Source organism: Triplophysa dalaica, chromosome 8, assembly GCF_015846415.1.
Source record: "Triplophysa dalaica isolate WHDGS20190420 chromosome 8, ASM1584641v1, whole genome shotgun sequence".
In the NCBI taxonomy this organism is placed as follows: Eukaryota; Metazoa; Chordata; class Actinopteri; order Cypriniformes; family Nemacheilidae; genus Triplophysa; species Triplophysa dalaica.
In genome coordinates, this window is record NC_079549.1 from 23,913,239 (window position 1) to 23,937,992 (window position 24,754).

Here is a 24,754-nt window from a genome sequence, read left to right on the forward strand (position 1 = left end):
ACTTTCTCTCTTCTACAGAACACAAAAGAAGATATTTTGAAGAATGTTGATAATCCAATAACACTAAACTCCGTTGACTTTCATTGTATGAATCCAAAACCACTGAGACATTTCTCAAATTATCTCCTTTTGTGTTCCACAGAAGAAAGAGTCAAATACATGCTTTTAACTACATGAGAGGGATTCAATTAATGAAGTTTTATCTCGGATGGACCATCCCTAACTGTTTTCATGAATTCTTGCTGTCATGATCCATTGCTTTAGCAGGATTTTAAGCTTGGTGATTTTTGCTTCATGTTAGTTATTACAGAAACGCATGACGTCTTCATTAGTTGTGATGAAATCCTGAAATTCTTGTTTTGCTGCCCTTCACGTGCCGTTTAAAGCCCACGCATGCCTTCGGTCCTTTCCGGTTTAAGTCCTTGAGCAACAGAGCTGCTGTATTTTAAAACTGAAGTTAACACACTTGGCTCTCATGAAAACTTCTGATCCGCTTGTCAGGAACAGCATGTTGAGATCACATGTGTTATTTACATGCGAATTTCATGTGGCCTTTATTTGAGGGTTGCCACTGAGAACTGACAAAAACAACATTCACTCGAAATTGATCATTTCAAATGGTCTCAGATGTTGTCATATTTACCGGCCTGTCCATCACCAATCGTCTTTCAAGTCACATTTGCTGATCTGAATGATTTAATGGGCTTCCCGACTCAACGTTTCCTCCTTTCCAATCCTCTTCCATTCCAAGCTGCCTTGGCATACCGGCGACTCCTTTCTCTGAATTGAGTTCGGGCCGTGTGAGCCAAAGTCAGTTGTAAAGCAATTGACTGCATTTGGCATCCTCCATTTCCATATGAAACGGACCGCGGTGGTATGACCAGCCCTGTTGCTCAACTCCGCCAGCCGTGCCTGCGCATGCATTCACCCAGGGCGCACCAAAACAAGGCGGTATTGATGAAAGAAGTGACACCTCTCCCATGGCCCCCGCGGGACTGGAAAGAGATGTTTCGGGGGGCTAGTGGCTGGCAAGTGCCTTTAGTTTTTCTCTTTTTATAGGGATGTTAGAATGGAGGAGGGCGGGTTTTTCTACACGCTCTTTCTCGCAGGAAGCTCTACTGTATTCCCCCATTCTGCTATCTGTCTCCATTGGGCCTTTTGGCGTGCTGACACTTTCAGTTATGGGGCTGCTGCCCGGCCAGCCGGTCCATTGTGCCATTGTGATCTCACAGTGGGGTCTAAGCTCTCGGGAGGCTTCATTCTAATGAAAATTCCTCCACCTCCACTCTCTTTGTGGCCCGACCTTGTTTTTCCCCTCGGATAGTTTCGGGCATTCTCGCATGCTTAAGTCGGCTAATTAGAAAAGACTTGGCCGGAGAGGAGGCGAAAAAAAAGAGAGAGAATAACACAAACGGGGCAGGCAAAGACATTAATGATGGAAGGAAAAACAAGCACAGACCCCGACAACAGTAGGACAGCATTTGCATAATACAAGGCCACCCTCCTCACAATGGCCTGCGGGACAGTCCTCTATAACTGTTGTCATTCACACAATCTTAGTTAAGACGTCCAAATAAAACTCTTGAAAAGCCATCCCGGGAAAATACAGCGACAGCCATGGCTTCATGGTGCAGTTTGATTTGTGTTGTTCGCTTTACCTGTCGGATTTTTCCACTTCTGTCGATGTGGGGAAATCATGGGTTTAGTTAAAAGGCTGTGGGCTCATGCTTTCGGAAAGAAGCAGTTTGTTTAATGTGTATGATTCTGAAACATTTCCAACGTCAGCAAACTCCGTCCTGTGGCAAAAACAGTGCACTAAAATACACTTTATTTACACTTCGTGCACTACCATAAGTGAACTGTACTTAAAGTGCTCTTTTTCTCTATTTGTACTTAAAGCGGCCCAAACACACGGTGTTTCTGCCAATCTTATATTAATCTTTAGTACCTATAGAGTAGTATTGCATACTGCATATCTTTGAAGATTATTTAGTTTGATCACATTTATAAAAGATAGATACAGGTGTACGATTACTTCCGAAAACATACGGCGCGTGCGGGGGGGAGGGTTAGGCTGAACTAAAGCAAATTGTCAACAACACACAGACATCAGTTTCACTCACCGCATGAGGTTCATGTCCGGCATGTTTTAGCGCTGGGACGGCTCCATATATCAGTTTCAAAGAATATTTAAATCCAGCGTTAAATCCACCGTTTATATAACATTCATCACCCAAATGCAGTAAACAAACAAACACCTGAACTTCGTGAAAGTATTCTCTCTCTCTCCTGCACACAAGTGAAAGTGACGTCTGCGCATGCTCCTTCTCCTGCACTCCATGCTGCCGCCTGGGCATGCAGTGTGTTTTCCGGGAGAATTGTCCAATAAGGGACTAAGAAAAATTGTTACAAAACTGTTTTAACTGTTCGAAAAAAACTTTAAGAAACGTGTACGATCGCTGGAGGAGTATATTGAGCACAAAATAAATACTATGTAATACGACAAACTAGTTTTTTGACAAGTTGACCATGTTAAGCATGAGAAGACCGCACGTTTAACATTGTAACAAAGTCAGAATGCATGACACATCGTTGCAGGGGCGCTTTAATATACTAAAATGTAGTTTCATAATGGCATAGTTGAGTACGTTTAGATCTTTTTAAAGTAATGTTCAATTTTTTGTATATCACAGTATGAAATTAGTGCGTGAAAATTGAGCACCTTAAATACGTTTAAGTGTTTTTAGTGCACGCTTTTCATCATAAAAAAAATCTTAGCAAACCGAACATAATGTACAAAGTATATGTAAGGAAGGTTCAAGTATATTTTAAGCAGACTTATGGTGAGTTGACAAATATCCATGTACATTTTAGTGTTTTCACATCTGCGTTTTTAACTTGGATAGTAAAAATAAAACAAATTCCGTTAGAAATAAGTATACTTAACATTCATTTAGCTAAGTATATTTAAGAAACGTTTGAAATTTCCAAGTATATTTTACGTATACTTTATGTAGTCAGTATACAAATATCAATGTTCTTATACTTAAACTTGTAAGATTTCAAGTTTTATTTAAGACTTATTGTCGGCCCACTTTTTTAAAATAAAATAAAAAATTTGTGTGAATATTTCAAGTATAGAATTGTCGTTCTTTCTGTGGCTCTATAGACGTATCATTGTGTTAGCAGCGAGCAGCGGTCATGGGTTCGAATCCCAATGAACACACTTGCTGATAAAATGTACCCTGAATGTTCCATAAATGGATTTGGATGAAAGCATCAGTCAGATGCATTAAATGTAAATGTTATGGCGTGGTGTGCGTATCCCTGCAGGAAGCATTTCTGGGTACACGGTTGGTTTAACATTCTATTTCTGTGAACGGGTGCCGCTAAGGGCGTCTTACCTCCCAGATCCTGTATATGCCAATTGTCTACCTGTGCGTTACGGACGCTGCTGAAACCTCCGGGATCATGTCCTAGCAACAAAGAGTGCCTTTGAGCGAGCGGAGCAGCAATTTTATCATTAGTAAACTGAGCAGGAAAAAGGCTCGCTTCCCAATTGGCTGCTGAGGGGGTTAAAAAGGAAGCCCATTTGGCTGGCGCACTTTAAAAGCGTACGCTTTGGTGTTCGGTCTGGACCTCTCACTATGAGGAGGCGCGCTTAGCAGCGGGGGCTGGAGCCCAGACCCCCATGGCCTTCTGGCAGAGCACGAAATCCATTATTTAAGAGAACATCACAGGCTGATAAACTTCTGACTCATCCATTATTAATGATCTGATAATACAACATTTGTTACTCAGTGGCACGGGATGTGCTGGTGTGTTTAGCACTGTGAGTATTAAAGGGATAGTTCACCCCAAAATAAAAATTATGTCATCATTTATTCACCCTTATGTGCTTCAAAACCTGTACATGACACTTTTCTCATGTGAAACACGAAACAAGATTTTCTGAGAATTGTTTTGTTAATACAATGGAAGTCAATGGGGTTCCATGTTGTTTGATTATCAACATTCTTTACAAAATATTTTCTTTTGTGTTCTGTGGAAGAAAGAAACGCATACAGGTGTGGAATGAAAAGAGGCTGATTAAAGAATCAAATGATGGAAGAATGGGTGATGTAGCACTTTAAATATTGGACTGACGCCTCTGTTTGTGCAGCTTGTTGGTGAGTTTGCGCTTATGTCTCGAGCAATTGGACTTGCCTGCCAAAAATTCTTAATTTACATTGAAGTGGGATCGAACGCCCCGGCAACCACACAGCAAAGCTCTGGCAACCAACAGTAAACCCTTGCTTTAGCATAGACACTTTTATCTTTAAAAAATCTACTTTAAATGACAGCTTTGGTTAATGGTAAAGACATTTATAATGAGATCACAAAAAGCTGTCAGCTTACAGAAGGAGTGAGAGTCAGTCAAGCTTTGTTGTTAAACTTTACTAAACGCTTCAATCTGCCATGTCTCACAACAAGAGGGAGTTGTTCCTCTATCCATTTAGAGACGGTTTTATTACACTTTTAGACTTTAAATGATATCAGTAAGATGTCTAAACATATTACCTCAGATATTTTAGCTGGGTTACTGATGGGCTAAATGTCAAAGATTACGCGCAAGTTCGCTATTATAAATTTAGACACGCGGCACATTTTTCTAGGGGCGTCGGCGCCGCATCGAGATGGAAATTTTTCAACTTTTCGGAGTGCTGAGCGAGCGGTTTTAGACGCGAAATGCGAATCGCCCCTAAAAGTCAGCTCTCGAATCATGCAGTGGGTGTAGAAACGGTAAAAAGAAAAACTATTTTTGCATAAAAATACCGATTCTGACCAATTCGTGGCGGCCATTTTTAATTACTAGACCATTGATGGTGTCGTCTCTGCTCGGGAGAAACCTGGAAAGTCTCAAACTTCTATATAAATTATATATATATTATTATTTGGTTTATCGATATGCATGGAAACAAGATGTGTTTTATAAGCTAATTTCTTAAAGATATCCGATTATTTTGTGCATGTAAAACGCACTACAATACTTTAATTTATCTGTTTACCTTAATTCCTACAAGACAACAATTCATAACTTTAGCTTTCTTTCATTAAAAAAGAAAACATTTGTACTATATAGTAGGTTCACTTTAAATATAGAAAATATTCATTTTAAAAGACTAACTATGTTTAATTACTAATGTTAATTTTTTGACTAAACAGGTGACATATAGTTTGGTTGACTAGGGAAAATGTTAGCAGATGTACTTTGTATAAATTTTTGTAAAATAATTTAAGAAAATCTGCTTCTTATGGAATGTAGCGTACAGAAACGTTTCAGTTACAGACCTCAGAAGTGCTGTGAGAAACTTTACCTTAAGACACTGTCAAACTGAAGATGAATGAGTCAGGATGTGTGCTTATGTTTTGTGTACTTTTTCTAGCACCGGACAAAATAATTGTAACATTATTGTCAAATAAACTTGACACTTTTAGTGACATTACCCCAGCAGTTTCCAAGCATTTGCCAAGGTAAAATAATCCCCACATTGAAAACATACAAAAAGACCAAAAAATATTTATTTTATTATAAGCAAGGTGTACAAGTGATAAAAGTGCAAGAAGTGTCTTAAAAAGAGACCGAATAGCAGACATTTCAGTTCATTTGCAATGCCCAAGTGCATTTGTGTTGTCACAATAGTTATTTAATCTTTTCATGTGATTTGCAAAAACGTACACAGTGAGAGAAAATTCGTTTTTTGCTTAGTATTAAAAAATAATGAAATATACTATACTAAAAAGTTGCTTTAGAAAAAATAATTCATGAATATTAATGCATAAATACATTTCACAACTTCTGATTAATAAAAAAATAAAATGCTTGTTGATTTTGATTATAGAGCGTTTTATTTAGATTTAGATTTTTTCAATGCTCCAATTTTGTTTGGGAACCCAGAACTGTGTGTGTGTGTGTTTAGGTCAGTGTTGATAAGCATACTCACCCGCCCACCAACCCCAGCTCCTCACCAGCTCATTCCACCTTGCGTCTCCCTTTGCTTTTGGAATTTGGGTGTAAGGGCTACGGTACCACCCGGTACCGATATTTATCCTAATTACATTTCTGACAAGGAACAGCATGCAGCGTTTATCAGTGTCAGAGTAAAGACGATCAGAATCCCCCGTCTGCTCTTCTGACAGGTCTGACGGAGAGCTCGGCTGCTCGGGGAAGGTAGAGGGATGGTACCTTATCTCCTCACACGTCACTCACAGAGTCACATCAAAAGACAGGATTGAGTTAGGGCTGTATGTCGGGTTCCTCCGTAGTAAATCTTCCACCTGTCAATTCAGTTAATTCAAAGGTTCATTAACAAAGTTTATCAGAGTGAAGAGATGGATTACAGTTTGGTTTGGTACATTTTGCCTACAATACTAGTTATTTTAATTACGTGTTTTGTATGTGTCCAGTAAAAATGTATGACATTTTTTAAATGTTTTTAAAATTGACCTCTTTCTTCGTTTTCTACGCTGATTTTTTTTAGGTGAATTTGCAAAGTTCTTTGAATGAGAACATAGTTTAACATCCTTTTTGCGAGCCTATTGAAACCATATTTAAATGAAGAAATACATCATAAATCTTTAAAGAGCTTTGGTGAGATTTCACAAAGAGTAAATGGGACTAAATATTTGAAAAGAAATGGTGTCACCACATATATCTCAAATCTGACTTCTCCTTGATAAACGGAAAGAATGTGACTGTACAGTCCTCTGTATCTTTGTTATATTTGTATTAAGAAAGGTCCTTTAAGTTGACTTTGTGACGACACTTAAATAATTGTTTATGAATTCCCATGAATCTGGAACATTTATCATGATATTTTATTGCGAGATTAAGTCTGCTCTTTTAATCGTACGGGAGGGAATTGTCGGTGTAGGCTTATATCTTGTGAATGTTATCTTGTAACTTCTGAAATGTTTACATTATTTCTTATTACATGACATTATGTGGACTTCACAAACCCATCACGGTCAGGTTTTATGATCTTTGGGAGTAGATCTTTCTGCCTATGTGTAAAAACCTTGGTTACAATCTTGCAGTCAACACTGAGTAACTTGTAAGCTTGAATGATGAAGATGGGATTTAAAAAAGGAAAGTAAAAAATGTGCAGTCGTAAAATCAAATAGAGAAAAAATGTGTGAAAACGCATGCTGTGCACGGCTATTATTTCTCTATGCACATTTACAAATATCGCAGCTATTCTTCTGAAACCTAATAAAAAGTATTAAAAAGTGCTCGTCAACCTCGACAAAACAGTATGTAAAAGTAGGGCTGTGAAACGATTAATCGCGATTCAGAGTAAAAGTTTATGTTTACATAATAAATCTCTATACACTGTGCTTATTCATTTCATATTTATACACACATGCACGCATGTATACATATTTAGGAATTTACCAATAATTAAAATATATATACAGTAATAATATATACAGTATAAATGTTTAATATATATATGCATGTGTGTCTATGTGTTTATAAATACAAATTTAGAAAGTACAATGTTTTCTCAATTTTCTGAAAAACGGTGAATTTGGATTTCAAATGAGGTTTCAGAAAGACAGCGACGCTATGTTTTTTAAAACAGTGAATGATTGTTGATGAGTTTCAGGTCATATCTAAGATTTTAAAAATTTTGAAATTCCTAATCGATGTTCTTTCTGTTACGGTAAATAAGGTTCATATTGTGAAAAAGAGATAACAGACAGTCAGCCGGTCATTTATCACCCAGACAGTGTAATGGGGAATGGCTTTTTCCTGCATCAATGCAATTAAATTTATTTTGAATAAATCTCTGTTTTTTTCTGTGTAGGTCCGGGTTGTGAGTTCGGCTCTTTCCAGTGTGGAACGGGTCATTGCATTCCAGCAATCCAAAGATGTGATGGCACATCAGACTGTTCGGACAGCTCAGATGAATTCGGCTGTCGTAAGTAACTCTACAGCGAAAGTACAGAGTTGAACCAAAAATCTAAACTCTACCATCATTTATTCGTCCTCGTGTGCTTCTAAACCTGTATGTGACTCTTTTATCTGTAGTACACAAAAGAAGATATTTTGAGAAATGTCTCCGTGGTTTTGTGTTCAAACAATAGAAGTCAATAGAGTTTAATGTTGTTTGATTCTTTAGAATGTCTTCTGTTCTCTTGCTGATGAAGTGTGTTGAGGAACTTTGAGGTCTTTGAAAAGAAAACACCTCATAACTAAGCAGCCTAAATGCGCTTTTACAGCCCAGCCCACCTGCGAGAGCGCCCAGTTCCAGTGTCTGAGTGACGGCGAGTGCATTCCACAGAACTGGGTCTGCGATGATGAGGAGGATTGCGAGGACGGATCCGATGAAAGACAGCGCTGCCGTGAGTAGAGCTTATCTGCATCCGTCCCTCTCTCTCGGTTCTCCTTTCCATTTCAATTACAACTGTCCATCAGAGCTGAGAGCTCCATTAACTCTCAGTAATGTACGGGGATGTAATCTCCTTCACGTCTGAGAAAGGCGATATGTCGGCGGTCTAGAATTCTAAAGGCCGAGCGTGTGCGTGCCTGTGGTGGAGATGAAGACCACCCGGCACACTCATATGAGAAATGTCTCTTTGATCTTCACCGGCAGCTGGCAGGACGTGCTCCGCTTCTCAGTTCACCTGCACCAACGGAGCCTGCATCCCACAAGCGTACAGATGTGACCGTGTCCCCGACTGCCTCGATGGAGCGGATGAGACGAACTGCAGTAAGTGTGCCTCTGTCCGCATCTGTTTGTTTTGTTAACTTCGCCTCATGTTTGTTTGACACTCTCATAATAAGCGCAAATAAGAAGCGACATTGCTTTGCAAGTGATTTGTATATGGTGAAGATTTAGCGTATAGAAGTATGTGTGGGTCTGGATGTGAGAGGTCTTGTCCCTCCTCGGAGGCTCTTGTGGCATTTTAATCAATTTGTAAGATTAAGAGTCTCGCTGATGGACAGAGATGGACACAATACGTCTCTTGTTTGTCAGGGTTGATTGCAGATTCTTCTGTGGATTAGTCCTCGTGTCATTATTGAGCCGATAACACACGCTGCTTTACCGTCACAGATGAGCTGGAAAAAATTGTGCTTGTTTCCAAAAGATCGTGCTTGTTGAATGACTTTCATTTCACCTCCTGCACATAAAGACTTCTCACTGTGCGGAAGCTGTATCGCATTACGCGCCGATTACATTTAATTGAACGAGCGAGTGATGAATGTGTTTCTCTCAGTCTACCCAGAATGCTCGGAGCTGAGGTGTGCGAACGGCGCGTGTTATAACAGGAGCCAACACTGTGACCAAGTGCTCAACTGCCGAGACGGATCGGACGAGTCCAACTGCAGTGAGTGTCTTCATCCGGCATTCACATTCATCTGAACAGAAAACTGCTTGACATTCATTCACGGTCGTGGGATTTTGCACTTATTTTTTATTGTTTTCCCACATATTTACTAGGCCAACGTTATATTGAAGCAGGACCTGTCACAGTACCAAATGTTTAAGAGTTTTTTGGACATCATAACATCCATTTAATTCTGTTGGTTGAGCTGCCAACATGTGATCATCGTCAAAAATGATCATTTTGGGTTTTTGCTGAGTTAAGAAGCTCTTTCCTATGGTTAAGTATTCCTAAAGTCCCCATGAAATCAAAACTCAAAGACAACTCAATGTGTTTTTTCACACATTTTTGAAATACAGTCAAAACTTTCAAATCACAGAAAAAATGCTAATATACCAGAAATAAAGCAGGAAAGACTTGTAATTTAACGGCGAAAACTGTTATATTTAGGGCATATTATATCTGGTGCCCCCGCTGCTGGAAAATGTGTTTTTTTCAGGATTTTCTTTTACTGTTCATATTCAAACATTAAATTACTGAAAAAGACTGCAAATTTACAAGAAAACATGGAAACTTGTAATTTTACAGGAAAAATATATATTTTATGCTTCATTTTTCCAGGAATTTTTTTTATGTGTTTTTCTTTTGAATGGCATTACTTGTTTATAATGTACACTACAGTTCATCTGGGTCATACAATTGTCTTTGTTATCCTAAATCATTTCAAAAGGTTCATGCAGACTTTAAGTCTTTTCTTGGTTTAACTTAATATGCTAAAGTTCAGTTTAATAGTGTTTTCTACTTTTACTTATTTGCATACAGAAGATACAACATTACAAGATTTTTTTATGTTTTTTTTGTGTTCGTTTCTGTTCAGCCCAGCGCTGCAGCAGCGGTCAGTTTCGCTGCAGTAACGGAGAATGTGTTCCTCGCGGCTACGTCTGTGATCATGATGATGACTGTGGTGATAGAAGTGATGAACAGAACTGCAGTATGTACATTGCATTAATTTTATAAATGTTGCATAAAAGAACTAAGCTACAAGATAAAGGCATTTAATTCTTCTGCCAGATGATTTTTCATGGCATTTTTAAAGATCTGATTTAACTTTTCTTATTATAAAGGTAAGTTAGAATATTGAAAGTCACGCTCTTCTGTTCAGCTTACCCGACGTGCAGAGGAACATACTTCACCTGTCCCAGCGGTCGCTGTATTCATCAAGTGTGGCTGTGTGATGGGGAAGATGATTGTGAAGATAATGCAGATGAGAGAGGCTGTGGTACGTGCTACTTAAAATGTCCCTCTGCGTGATAAACATTAGAAAATATTGGAAAGGATCTCTATAAAAATCATTATTCAGTCAAATTCTGCCATTTTTGCTAACCCATTTCTTATCTCTTAACTTAAAGACATTAAGCCTTAACCTCAATAACCTCAAATATTTAGTTTATTTGTAATAAACTTTGCCGCTCAAGATGACTCGCAGTAATGAAATGAGGAGATCTGTTCTACCGGATCTTATCAAGGAGTGACCAATCAGAATCAATTATTCTAGAGCAGTGGCTCTCAAACTGGGAGGCCCCAAGACAGATCCAGGGGGGGCACAGATTTTGCTGCCCTAGAGAGCCGTGTAATCGAATATATAGCTTAAAAGTGTATCTTAATATGTATCTAATTGGTCTAAAATTGCATTTTAAGCAAACCAAAGTGATGCGGAAGGGTTTTAATCAATTAATTGAAAGAAAGTTTCTGAAAAATGACACTCACAACCTTCCAACGTCATATCTCTGCGTTGTTCATTTTGTCTGTGCAAAAACTGTTGTTTGTGATATGTTTAGATAACGTCCTGTTTGTGATGTGTTTAGATAATGTCCAGCATGAGTGTTATCCCGGAGAATGGCCGTGTCCGTCTTCTGGTATCTGCATCCCTCTGGAGCATCTCTGTGATGGAACGTCACACTGTCCCGACGGAGAAGATGAAACAAACAGCACCGCTGGACGCAACTGCAGTCAGTCACTTCTCATCAAACTGTGTGACTGAAAGTTCCTAATATTTCCATTGTAAATCTTTAACGTGGTTGCTGTGGTATGTGTCAGGTATTTGGCGCTGTGCTTCTCTAAGCTGTGAACATCACTGTCACGCCTCACCTGACGGTGGAACCTGTGCCTGCCCGACAGGATATGTGGTCAGTCGGAACGACAGCCGCTCCTGCATCGGTAACATTCTCCATTTTGAATTTTGAAGAAATGATCCTTAAGAAGTGTTTTATGATGTCACGATACCCACCACAATCTTGACATGTTTGTTTCCGGTGCAGATTATGATGACTGTACGCTTTGGGGTGTGTGTGATCAACTGTGTGAGGATGGGATCGGAACCCATCGCTGTAGCTGTCGGGAGGGATACGTTCTAGAGCAACATCGATACTGTAGAGCGAATCCTTCATGTGAGACTTTAACACACAACATTTAAAGAAATATTGCACGCACATTCTAGCACATTCTTATTTAGTATGTGTGACCATATATCAACCACTCCGAACACCATAGCAACCGCAGAGCAATGCCCCGTCTACCGCTAACATCATTGCAGCATGTTTAAAATAAAAAACCATGTGAAGAACACATGACAGACAATATGGGGTTAAATCATTTTTACAATAATTTTTGGGAACACTTTAGATTATGGCCCTCAATGTACCACATAATTAAACAGAATTTACAGCGTAACTATTTGTAACAATAATGTTACAAATAGTAACCTCTAAAGTACATATCTGTAGATAAAGGGAAACAATATGCAAAGTTTGGGGGATAAGGAAAAAATATTTATACTGTAATATATTTAAAAAAAGGCGTAACTATTTTAATATAACATGGTATGCTTGACCTGCAGTATGCTATACAACAATCTTGGCATGAACGTACAATACATTTTTGTAATCACAATGAAAACATAATAAGCTACTGTGGATATTAAGTACGGTGTTATTATTTTATTAATATAGCAAACATGAAATAATGGGAGTTGTGATGTGTTCAGTTTTCGCGCATGGAAAACAGCACGAATAAAGCAGGCAGACTGTCTGTCAACTCTAAATTTGTTAATTTGTTTTATTGTGTAAAATGGTGTTAACTGTTATCTTAAATGTACATTAACGGTCTCTTTAATTCTCTCAGCTTTCATTGAATGCCATGATGTTATTAATGTCTCACTCCCAGCAGATTGTCTGACAGGCTGTGGAAAAATGAAAACAACTCTCTCATATTCATTACATATTATCAAAAGTGTATTATAAAGTGTGTTCTCTGAAGATGATCTCAATTCAATTTGAATTCAGGTCACTTTTAAAACCCTCATTTATTCTCTTTTCTTGGCACCAGCTTGTTAATAAGACAGCGAGTAAATTTACATCTGACGAAAGGCCGAACTCACATTTCTTTTTTGTCAGAATGGGCAAATATTGGTGGCTTGATCAGCTGATTTGTCAGTCTATATTGATTTAAGTGTGTCGCGTGTGTAGCTGGCGTTCCCTCTCTGATCTTCTCTAATGGACGAGATCTGTTGATTGCTGATGTACACGGACACAACGCTCAAACTCTGGTCCAGTCTCAGAACAGAGGCGCTGCTGTCGGTGTGGACTTCCACTATCAGCTGCAAAGGGTCTTTTGGACGGACACCATCCAAAATAAGGTAAACTATCAAACACTTAAATGGTCAGGATTACTTGACAATTTGTTTCTTACAAAAACAAAAGTCCAATTCAGAAAAAAGTTTTGAAATGGATGATTTAGAATGAATAATGGAGAAAAGCAGCCAATGAGAGCTCAGAACACTTAACTTGTGTTGATTTAATGCTCTGGCACCTGCTGCGGCTTCTCAGTTTTCCTGAATTTAATGAGTGGCATTTCAAGGATTACTGACGTTCTGACCTTGTCTGAATGATATCACTGTTACATTTGTTGTTGTTGGTAACAAAGCTCTTCATTATACCCGCTTTTCCTCTTTAGACATGCACTAACTTCCCCGTGCCCCCAAACACACACACACATCAGTACTGATGTTGGGCTAAAGTCTTAAATGAAGTGAATTTTACAAAGTAGACTGCAAGTGTCTTCCAAGCTTCCCAAAGCTTCTGGAATAGTTCACTCCCCAAAAATCGGTCATTATTTATTCATCCTCATCCTCTTTCTACTGAGCACAAGAAGATATTTTGAGAAATGTTTCAGTGTTTTTGTGTTCATTCAGTGGATGTCAGTGGGGTTCAGAGTTTTCAACATCCCTTAAAATATTTTCTTTTGTGTTCTGCAGAAGAAAGAAACTCATTCAGGTTTGTAATGACATGAGGGTGAGTAAATGATGACAGAATTTTGACAGATCTCCTTCGGGGTGGAACATTCTTCCTAACTCGGTCCGGTCGACCACATCTCTCACAACATTCAAAAAACGACTTAAAACCCATTTCTTCTGTGAATACTCAAGATACAAATAAAAAAATAAGAACACTTACCCTTTCTCTCGACAGGTATAGTGGTCTAACTTTTGTTGAAACCAGTAACTTTGTATTGGCGCCTACTGTATTATTGCTCCTGTATTCATTTTATTTTTTCTGTTGTACAAATAATGAGATATTTTGAAGAACCTACGAAAACAAAGGGTTCTGAGTCACCTTTGACTACCATTTAATTCTTCCTACAATGTAAGTCAATGATGTCCCGGAACTAAAACTGACTACCATTCTTCCAAATATCTTTCTCTGTGTTCAGGTAATTTATACAGGTATGAAATTACATGAGAGTGAGTAAATGATGACAGAATTTACATTTTTGGGTGAACTATCCCTTTAAGTTCAAATTGTATTTTTCTTCAAATAAATTCTGCACATAACAGTGATTAAAAGGGGTTTTAAGTAAAGAGAAAAGAAAACCTCAATATCAATGCTTTGGTCTGTGAGGATTAAAGAAAAAAAAAGTTTGAGTGGAGTTTGTGAAGGAAGTTGGCTCTTCGTCAGCGGAAAGGGAATTCTTTGACTGATGCCTGTAGATACAGCTAATACGTGTATAATGGCGGATCAGTCTGGCTCCCGCAGGACCGCAGTCACGGTAACCAACTCGACCCGGAGATAGACTCCAAATGTTCCTAATCTCCAAAACGTGTATGATATGCAGGAAAACGCAGCATATTTCTGCGCAATTTTATGCAACCTGAGACCATCTCGAGTGATCTTGCGGTTCCTCGCATTCACTTTTTTAGCTGTTCTTTGGCCAGCTTTGTTTTAAACTCTTGGCTACTCTGTGGTTTGGATATCAGCCATAAAGCAGAGAAGTGGGTAGGTACTAAGAGACGCGTTTGTGCGATCAGTCCACGCAGGGGGTCCGCAAACAGCCACACCACCACAGCTTGAGTTTCTGTTCGACGGGGCAGCAGAGAGGCGTCGTCTTTGAGACGTTTGTCTCTGGTTTCCAAAGGGCAAAGCTTGGGGTAGTGCCTTCGCTTGTGTTATGATGCCAAGAGATCCAGCCTGAGAAACCCGTGCCATCTTTGAATCAATGGGGCAGTGGTTTCAGAGTACAGTTTATAAAAACTCTGTCTCAGGTGAACCTGTGATACAAGCTGGGCCGCAATCTTACTGCCTGTGATTAATGAAGAAGTGGATGTAATGTACACTTGAGTTATGAAAAATCACGCATGAGATCTCTTTAATATCTCATTATTTCTCTTAGACACCAATGAGGTTAATGGAGACCAGTCTCATCTGCGTCTCAAATATTTCTCCTGAGAATAAGAGTCAGAAATTTGACAAATGTGTGAGAAGAGATGTCAACAATGTGTCAAACTGAGCTCAGATTTGTTAAGTCTTCATTTAAAAGTCAATATTATTGAAGATCACAATACGAACTCAAACATTTCTCATCAGATTTACCAAAATAAACATTGTTTTACCTCTACAATCCATAATTATTATAGTTTTGATTTTAGTTTGATATAGTTTTATTAATATTAACAACTATCTTTTATTTTTAGAGGCATTTTTTTGTAATTTTTGTAATTATTTTTTTATTTTTTTATTTGCTATGTAAGATTAATTCATTTTTAATTTAGTTCTACTTTAGTTTTTGTTTATTTCTATAATTTTAGCGCTTTAAACTTATTTCAGTTTATTTTTGAGGGCAACATTTCAGTTCTTCGTTTAGTTTTTCCAAATAATTTTTAGGTCAATATTTTATTTCATTTCAATGAACGGAAACATTTTCAAAATTACAATTTTAGTAAAATAATAAGGAAACCTGTCTGCTGCAATCTGTATTCATTAATTCTGTGTTCAAACCAAACACGAACAGTCACGTTCCTCTGTCTTTATTTCCTGCAGGAAAAGTTTGTTATTTTCGCGTGAGAGACGCGTGCTGACAAATATTAGATTGACACATGTTGGCGGGAAACGCGACTCCCGATTCACATCTTTCGCATCGCCTGCCGCGAGTTTGCATTGACTTTAATCGTGCAAATCGCTAAATTAGTGTTTGGTTTAAACCCCCATTACACCTTCATGTGTTTCCAAAATTGTCTTTTGGTTGAAATTCTTTAAAGCAGTTTAAGGAGAAACATCATTGATACTTTAAAGAAACACAACCTATGAAAGAGCAACGACATGTGTCATCATTTCCCTCCAGGTGTTTTCTGTGGATATGGACGGCTCTCATCTTCAGGTGGTCTTAAACGTATCCGTCGATAACCCTGAGAATCTGGCCGTGGATTGGGTGAACAACAAGCTGTACGTGGTGGAGGCCAGCGTCAACAGAATCGATATGGTGGACTTAGACGGGAGCAATCGCGTCACACTGATAGCTGAACACCTGGGAAACCCGAGAGGTCTCGCTCTTGACCCAACCGTGGGGTGAGTACCAAATTTGAGTAGAGGCTGACATAAATCCACCCCAGCTTTCTTTCAATAATCTACACCCGAAAAATCATCAAACCTTGGCCCAGATTCAAGATCTTTATATTGAGTCTGCAAGGATTAGTCAGAAGTAATTAAGTGAAGATGAACTTCACAGAAACCTGATAGAGCCGCGGGTGCAGGTGGCCTCCGGTTAAATTAAGAAGTGACAATCTTAACCTCAAGGGTTTTATCTGTAATCTAATGCCATAAAAATTGATCAAAAATTGTGTTGATTTCAGGTACCTGTTCTTCTCCGACTGGGACACTCTGAATGGCGAACCCGGTTTAGAGAGGGCCTACATGGACGGCACCAACCGCTACGGGATCATCAGGTCCAAACTCGGCTGGCCCGCCGGGATTACTTTAGACCTCGAGGCCAAGAGAGTGTATTGGGTGGACAGCCGATACGATTACATCGAGACCACGACTTACGATGGTCTGCACAGGTATTTTTATTAAGGAGCTCTTTCAAGACATTCAGATTTCCACAGATCACACATGGGCTCTGTTCCAAACCTTGAGCGCTGTCCTTAAAGCACACAGTCAGAAATGGTGATTTCTGGATTCTTGTGTTTATTCCCCCGCATCTTATAGGAAAACGGTGGTCCATGGTGGTTCGGTGATTCCTCATCCGTTTGGCATTACTATGTTTGAGCATTCGGTTTATTACACTGACTGGACCAAGATGGCCGTTATGAAAGCTAATAAATACAGCGACAACAGTCCACAAGAGCTCTACAGGACCTCTCAGAGACCACACAGTCTGACTGTGGTTCATGCATACAGACAGCCCTTCGGTAAGCTGTGAGAAACATGCCTGTGAAGGATTGTTCTGTTGGTGTTCTGATGATGTTAGCTTGACGTATGTGTGTGTGTGACCCGTGTCAACAGCGAGTAGCCCGTGTGGGACCGACAGAGGAGGATGTGAACACATCTGTGTTTTGAGTCACAGAACTGATAATGGAGGTTTGGGATATCGCTGCCGATGCAGAATGGGCTTCGATCTGCACGCTGACGGCAAGAGATGCGTCTGTAAGACACCGTCTGTCTGTCTAGTCATCTATTTATCTGTCTCTTTGGTCATCTATCTGTCTGTCTTTCTGCCTGTCTGCTTGTCTGTCTGTCTGTCTGGTCACCTATCAGTCTGTCTGTCTCTCCATCTATCTGTCTGTCTCTCCATCTATCTGTATGTCTCTCCATCTGTCTGTCTGTCTGTCTGGTTACCTGTCTGTCTGTCTGTCTCTCCATCTATATGTCTGTTTCTTCATCTATATGTCTGTCTCTCTATCTGTCTGTCGGTCACCTATCTGGCTGTCTCTCCATCTGTCTGTCTCCCACTCCGTCTTTCTCTCCATCTATCTGTCTGTCCGTCCGTCTGTCTGTCTGTCTGTCTATCTGTCTGCCTATCAGTCTGTTTACCTGTTTGACTGTTTGGTCACCTGTCTGTCGGTCTATCTGTCATATCTCTATGTGTCTGTCTGTTTGTCGGTCTGGTCATCTGTCAGTTTGTCCGGTCATCTTTCTTTCTTTCTGTCTATCAATCTGCCAGTATGTCTATGAGCTGTTTGATCTTCCAGGTATCTTCCTGTTTGTCTATCAATCCATCTTCCTGTCCGTCTAGAAGTCTAGCATCCTATATTAGAACTAGCAAACATGAGTCATTGTGACAGAAGACGTTTCTGTTAATGTTCTGTAATCTGTCTTCCAGCTGTCAGGCAGTTCCTGCTCTTCTCCAGTCAGCTGGCAGTGAGAGGAATCCCCTTCAACCTCTCCACACAAGAGGACGTCATGCTGCCCATCACAGGGACGCCGTCCTATTTCGTCGGAGTGGACTTCAGTTCTGCAGACGATTCCATTTTCTTCTCAGACACAGTGAAGGACATCATCTACAAGCAGAAGGTCGATGGAACTGGTAAGAGTCCGCCCTCAAATGTCAGCAAATGATGCTGAGTGTGTTGTTTTGGATTCATCGGAGGCCCCAAAGCATTATTGTAGTTCTTTCTTTTTGTGTGTGTAGTGTGTGTTGTTTGATGAAATGTCCTTGACCGCTGGGGCAGATACAGTGTGAAACAGATACTCCATTCATCTCCCCGCCTGAACGTTTGCTGTGTGCCAACAACACATTTCACTGCATGCGATCTCTCCTATCAGAAGCTTTCAAAGGCCAAAGACATGAGATAATGTGTTCAGTGGTGTCGGAGTACTTAAAAACAACTTCCCCAGCCCAAAATAGAATTAAAAGTGTGCACAATCCAGTCCTGCCCTCATGTGAGCCACATGTCCTTTGACTGTAAATAAGAGCATTATTTTATTGTTTACATTAGGGGTGTTAAGATATGTATCGACATGAAATATTGCAAAAACTTGATGTTTTTATGATGTGTATTGGTTCAGCCGTCAACATGTGACCTACATCAACACATTTAAAGTTTTGATGGTTTTACTGATAAAAAAACCTCTAATGGTTTATTTGTCTAATTCTTTTCTACTTATCTTATTTTACACTTACAGACCATTTTGATTTTGTTCATTTACATGCGTTACGTTGCAGTCCTTCTGAAATCGTGGATGTCAAAATACACTGTGTTTCAGGAAAAACATTGTTGAAATGATGTGTTTTCAAAGTTGACAAACACTTTTAAATACTTTTTATCGGTTAGATATTTGCAAAACGCAGTGGCAAGCATAAAGGGTGACTGACTAATAAAAATTATTTATGGCAAAAATTAAAATCCAGAAATATATGTGAGGTTCAAGAAGGACAGCAGCAGTAGACGTCACTAAAATCTTGAATGTTGTCTGTTTTAGAAGAAAGTAACAATTGTTACTGAAAATATTTCTGCAAAAAATCTTAAATCTTGTTGAAAATATTGTGATCGTGAATCCAGTTTCAGTTCAAATCATGAGCTGAATGTATCATTACATCTTTGGTTTAAACAATTTATATATATATTTTAATGAGCATTTAAACACTTTTTATATAAAGAAATTGCTATCTATCATATATTTTAAAACAAAGGACTGTTCTTGTCATTACCTTTACTAGAGTTGATTATAAATCTTGAATGCTTGCTCATGTGAGCCATCGAATGACTCCAGCAAAAGTCCATCATTTCAAGTCTTACTTAACCTCCCCAAAACCCTCAAGTTGTTCCAGAACCGGTGTCATTTTTCTTTTCTGCTGAACACATATATTTTGAAGAATATCAGTAACCAAACAGATCTCATAGTGATTCAAATATATACTATGGGAGTCAATGGGGGATTTGATCTGTTTGGTTGCTGACATTCTTCCAAATATCTTTAGCAGAACAAATTAGTGTACACAGTGTGTGTAAACGATGACGGAATTATTTTTTTGGGTGAACCGTCCCATTTGGTTCAAGTGTATGCTGAGAGTGAATCCACTTCATTGAGTCGCACTTATATTGAGTTTAATCTGTTCCTCTTTGATGTGTGCAGACAGAGAGGTCCTCGCAGCCAATCGGGTGGAGGGTGTGGAGGATCTGGCTTATGACTGGATCTCAAAGAACCTGTACTGGACGGATCCGCGATACAGGAGTATATCTGTTATGAAGATAGCGGATAAATCCAGACGGGCCATCGTACGCAACCTGAACAATCCCAGATCCATAGTGGTGCACCCGGTGGCTGGGTGAGTGAGTGATTTGGTTCCTAATATTATGACAATAAACACAAATAAAACAGACATCACCAGCACTGACGCATCGCGTTCTCACAAAATCACAGCCACGTTCAAATGTCAACAGAGGAGTGGGCGCGAGCCGGATAGGCAGCTCGGGGGTCCTCGCTCTCACCCCTCGTCTCTGTCTCCCAAAGACTGTGAAAAGCATTAACAATCAGGCCACTTGTGTCCACTCACACCTTTCATAATACAGGAGGTGCTCGGGCATTCACAGATCGCCCCTGCTTTGAACTTGGCACAGAGACAGGAACACTTTCTGCCTCTCCGGCGGGACATTTCCAATGGCTTCAAAGTCAGGAGGCCTCGGGTCTCAGGAGACTAGATTAGTGCATGAAGGACGGTATTGTAGTGCGCACTAAGAACTTGGCTTAACGGGGGAAAGCCCCGCGGAGCGCCCGAATAAACCGTTCGGACCTCACCGTTTATAAATAACACCCAACAGACGCTTTTGAAAGCATTTGGGCATTTCGGTGAGGCACATGCAGGAAAAGATTTTGGCACTAATGCACGTGTGTGTGTGTGTGTGTGTGTGTTGGCAGCTATATATTCTGGACTGACTGGTACCGTCCTGCTAAGATTATGCGGGCGTGGGGTGATGGGTCACATGCTCAGTCGATTGTGAACACAACTCTCGGCTGGCCCAATGGTCTGGCTATTGACTGGAGGTGAGTTCATTTACTACAATACTCCTTTCATTTGGTCTTAAAATAACACGCAGAATAATCCATATTTTTCATTCATAAATCTGACTGCTGTTTAATTTTGCTTGATGGCTTTCTAATGCTGTCAATCGTTGTTTGTTTGCTCACGCGTTTGGTTCCTAATCCTTAAAATCATGATCTGACATAATCCTGTTTCTCAACTCTGGATTTAAACTCTCTTTCTCTCTCTCTCTCTCTCTCTCTCTCTCTCTCTCTCTCTCTCTCTCTCTCTCTCTCTCTCTCTCTCTCTCTTCTCTCTCTCTCTCTTTCTTTCTCTCTCTCTCTCTCTCTCTCTCTCTCTCTCTCTCTCTCTCTCTCTCTCTCTCTCTCTCTCTCTTTCTCTCTCTCTCTCTCTCTCTTTCACTCTCTCTTTCACTCTCTCTTTCACTCTCTCTTTAACTGTCTCTCTCTCTCTCTCTCTCTCTCTCTCTCTCTTTCTCTCTCTCTCTCTCTCTCTCTCTCTCTCTCTCTCTCTTTCACTCTCTCTTTAACTGTCTCTCTATCTCTCTCTCTCTCTCTCTCTCTCTCCCTCTCAGTGCCATGCGTTTGTATTGGGTTGATGCTTTCTTTGATAAGATCGAGCACAGCAACTTTGAGGGCCAAAACAGGTTGTCTTTGGATCGTATAACTCAGATCTCCCACCCGTTTGGACTGACTGTTTTTGGAGGTAAATCTGTCTGTCTGTGTCTGTTCACGCATGTCATTCTGTCTATCTGTCTGTCTATTAATTGTTGTCATTTAAAATGTCTATTTGCAAAGGCTGAAACACCAAAGGCCGCTACTGGTCTCTCAGCAAATCCGTTTAAAGAAGTCACAGTTCGCAACTGCTGTCTATCTAACTATCAACCTGTCACTCCGTCATTCTGTCTATTATGTATTATTCTCTCTATCTATCTGAGTCCTGTCTGTCTCTACCTGTCAATTACCATTCTGTCTGTCTGTCAATATTTATTATTCTATGTCTATCTATGTTCTGTCTATCTTTCATTCTATCCATAGTTCTGTTTGTTAAACTCATTTTAGATCATTTATCATTCTATTTTTCTGTCTACATTCTGTGTATCTTTAGTTCTCTTTGTTAAATGTATCTAAATTACTAATGAAGCAGTTACTGAGTCGACATTGTGGTGACCTTGAAGGATATGCAATGTATTACTATCAGTGATTGATAGAAAGGAATTCCTTTTTCCATCAGTGTCTGTCACCATCATAATGTCACTTCAACAACAAAAGTCATTAAATAAACTTGAGTGTTGAAAGATCAGGCTTCAGATGTCAGAGTTCTGCACAGCTATTCTTCTCTGATGATTTAATGAATCTGCTCTAGGGTACGTGTACTTCACCGACTGGCGACTGGGGGGAATCGTGAGGGTCCGTAAAACAGACGGAGGGGAGATGGTGGTCATCCGCAGAGGGATCAGCCACATCATGCATGTCAAATCTTTCAACGCTGATTCTCAAATCGGTAAGAGACTGGTTCATTCCTTAGCGTCTTTAACTCTGGGTGCAATGACTTTCATTTTATTGGGAAGTTACGAGTCATTTCTTCTTATTTAGCAATTGAAACAAATTTGTTAAAAGTTGCTAGGTCGTTCTGGATGGTTCTCATGTAGTTGAGTCGAAACAGCTCTCATATCTGTGATAGTCTGGTTTCTAGCCCTGGCTCCGATTCAACCTTCAGTGCCAGTGTGGGATTTCTTTGGCCGGTTTCTCGTCGACACGGCCAAAACTTCTGGTCAGATTGCTTGGAAAAGTAACAGCACACCTCGACTCGATAATGTTTCCAAGCAATCTAAAGAAAGCCGAGAAGGCATTTCCTTCTCTGAGTCAGTTCAGAAAACCCCGAATGGTCACGCTGCGTTGCCTTTTACCCCCAACAGGATCCAATTTCTGCAGCCGGCAAACCAATCCCAATGGAGACTGCAGTCACTTCTGTTTCCCTGCACCGAATTCTCAACGGGTTTGCGGCTGTCCGTACGGCATGAAGCTGGAAGCCAATCAGCAGTCGTGCGTGGACGATCCGTCCAACGAGCCGCCGACTCTCCAGTGCGGCTCAAACTCCTTCTCCTGCGCCAACGGGAAGTGTGTTCCTCAGACCTACCATTGCGACGGAGTGGACGACTGTCACGACAACAGCGATGAGATCAACTGCGGCGCTCACAGTAATGCTCTCATGCCATTGTTAAAGAAACCGAAATATGAACATTCTCTCGTAATTTATGCTTTAGAAAAAAGCGTGCATTCAAAATATAACTGAAAGTTTTTCCTTTCTGGCCCCTGACAGATAACACATGCTCTCCCACCGCCTTCACGTGTGCCAACCAGCGCTGTGTGCCCAGGAGCTGGCGCTGCGACGGGCATAATGACTGTTTCGATGGCAGCGACGAGAGGGACTGTCCCACGCGGACTCCTGGCACTTGCCAAGCAGACCAGTTCAGCTGTGCCAACCATCACTGTGTCCCTCGCACATGGCTGTGTGACACAGATAATGACTGCGGAGACGGATCGGATGAGAGCAACTGCGGTATGTAAAATATCTCTGAAAGAGAACTTGCGTATGAAGTGAAATATACAATATATAAATCTTAAATCCAGCTGCATTGAAGAAAAAAAAATCTTTAATATTGCAGATGTTTGACATAGGACAGTGAATCTCAACCTCATTACCTTCACGTCTTGTCCTTTGTCAACGACAATATTTGAAATTCCCCCAATCTACAGAAATGATTATTTGTTCGAAAAATAAACGGACATTAAGAAATATTTTATATTTGCTTTTTTATTTATATATATATTTATTTGATTGTATTTATATTTGGTTTAAATGCAAGTCTTATTTTAAATCATTTGACGTCATCTTGAGGACCGTTGAAAAGCGTGTTGAGACACAAGTTTCAGATTTTTCCCAAATTCTGGGATTTTAATTCATCTTTTCAGAACCCTGTTATCTGAGCATCTGTGTGTTTCATTTCTTTTAAGGGATTTTAGGAGAAACACGACTGAGATGCCCTGTAAAGTTACTAAAGCAACATTTGTGTTAATAGACGTTTCTGTTTCATCCATTTTCTGTGGTTCTGATCTGCAGATTCCATCGGCACGTGTTACCCCGGCCAGTTCCAGTGTCCCGACCATCGCTGCATTGACCCCAATTACGTGTGTGATGGAGACAGAGATTGTGCGGACGGAGCAGACGAGCGGGGCTGTGGTAAGCGCTCCAGATCATTCTGTTATTGCTGAAGTCAAATATTGGTCTTGTTTAGTGGTGGTCTGAGTGTTTCTTGCGTTTTTTCAACAGTTTACAACTGTACAGCTTATGAGTTTAAGTGTGCCGACGGACATCAGTGCATCAACTCTTATTATCAGTGTGACGGAGTGTTTGACTGTAACGATCGCTCCGATGAATCGGGATGTCGTAAGTATAAAAAAATCCATTTTAAGAATAGCGACACATTCCCGTAAACATGCACTTATCTTTAATTGTTTTTCTACACCTGAGGAAATACGATTGAACTAACATGAACTTTGACCCCTCCAGCCACCAGACCGCCGGGCATGTGTCACCACGAGAGTGAGTTCCAGTGCCAGTCAGACGGCAGCTGTATTCCCTCTAACTGGGAATGTGACGGGCACCCGGACTGTGAAGATGCTTCGGACGAGCATCACGCATGCCCGCCGCGCACGTGCCCCGCCTCTCAGTTCCGGTGTGATAACGGCAACTGTGTGTACCGCGGCTGGATATGTGACGGAGATAATGACTGTCGCGACGGCAGCGATGAGCGGGACTGTCCAACGCCCCCCTTCCGCTGTCCCAGCTGGCAGTGGCAGTGCCCCGGGCACAGCGTGTGTGTTAACCTAAGCAGGGTGTGCGACAACACCCCGGACTGTCCCAATGGAGCAGACGAATCCCCCCTTTGTAGTAAGTCTGGACTTCTGTGTGTGTATTTGTTTGTTTTATAGAGATATTGTGTCCTAAAATGACTGTAAACACATTATTTATAGTGGTTATTCTTATCAATGATCATACAGCTGTTAAA

The 24,754-nt window shown here is 40.3% G+C and overlaps 1 protein-coding gene across 3 annotated transcripts in view; it reads left to right on the forward strand.

Annotated features, from left to right (window-relative positions):
• Window positions 1–24,754, forward strand: part of lrp2a (low density lipoprotein receptor-related protein 2a) — a 70,744-nt gene that overhangs the window by 3,096 nt on the left and 42,894 nt on the right. For all 3 annotated transcript variants that reach the window (XM_056754504.1, XM_056754501.1, XM_056754503.1), the window contains exons 2-25: window positions 7,851–7,964; window positions 8,266–8,388; window positions 8,640–8,756; window positions 9,265–9,375; window positions 10,250–10,363; window positions 10,535–10,651; window positions 11,238–11,381; window positions 11,470–11,589; window positions 11,691–11,819; window positions 12,897–13,066; window positions 16,045–16,268; window positions 16,553–16,759; window positions 16,908–17,110; window positions 17,205–17,345; window positions 18,022–18,225; window positions 19,776–19,968; window positions 20,559–20,684; window positions 21,257–21,387; window positions 22,048–22,185; window positions 22,601–22,882; window positions 23,005–23,244; window positions 23,806–23,925; window positions 24,016–24,132; window positions 24,256–24,636. In XM_056754504.1, the coding sequence (XP_056610482.1) occupies window positions 7,851–7,964; window positions 8,266–8,388; window positions 8,640–8,756; window positions 9,265–9,375; window positions 10,250–10,363; window positions 10,535–10,651; window positions 11,238–11,381; window positions 11,470–11,589; window positions 11,691–11,819; window positions 12,897–13,066; window positions 16,045–16,268; window positions 16,553–16,759; window positions 16,908–17,110; window positions 17,205–17,345; window positions 18,022–18,225; window positions 19,776–19,968; window positions 20,559–20,684; window positions 21,257–21,387; window positions 22,048–22,185; window positions 22,601–22,882; window positions 23,005–23,244; window positions 23,806–23,925; window positions 24,016–24,132; window positions 24,256–24,636 (3,966 nt within the window). The remainder of the gene's footprint in view (window positions 1–7,850; window positions 7,965–8,265; window positions 8,389–8,639; window positions 8,757–9,264; window positions 9,376–10,249; window positions 10,364–10,534; window positions 10,652–11,237; window positions 11,382–11,469; window positions 11,590–11,690; window positions 11,820–12,896; window positions 13,067–16,044; window positions 16,269–16,552; window positions 16,760–16,907; window positions 17,111–17,204; window positions 17,346–18,021; window positions 18,226–19,775; window positions 19,969–20,558; window positions 20,685–21,256; window positions 21,388–22,047; window positions 22,186–22,600; window positions 22,883–23,004; window positions 23,245–23,805; window positions 23,926–24,015; window positions 24,133–24,255; window positions 24,637–24,754) is intronic.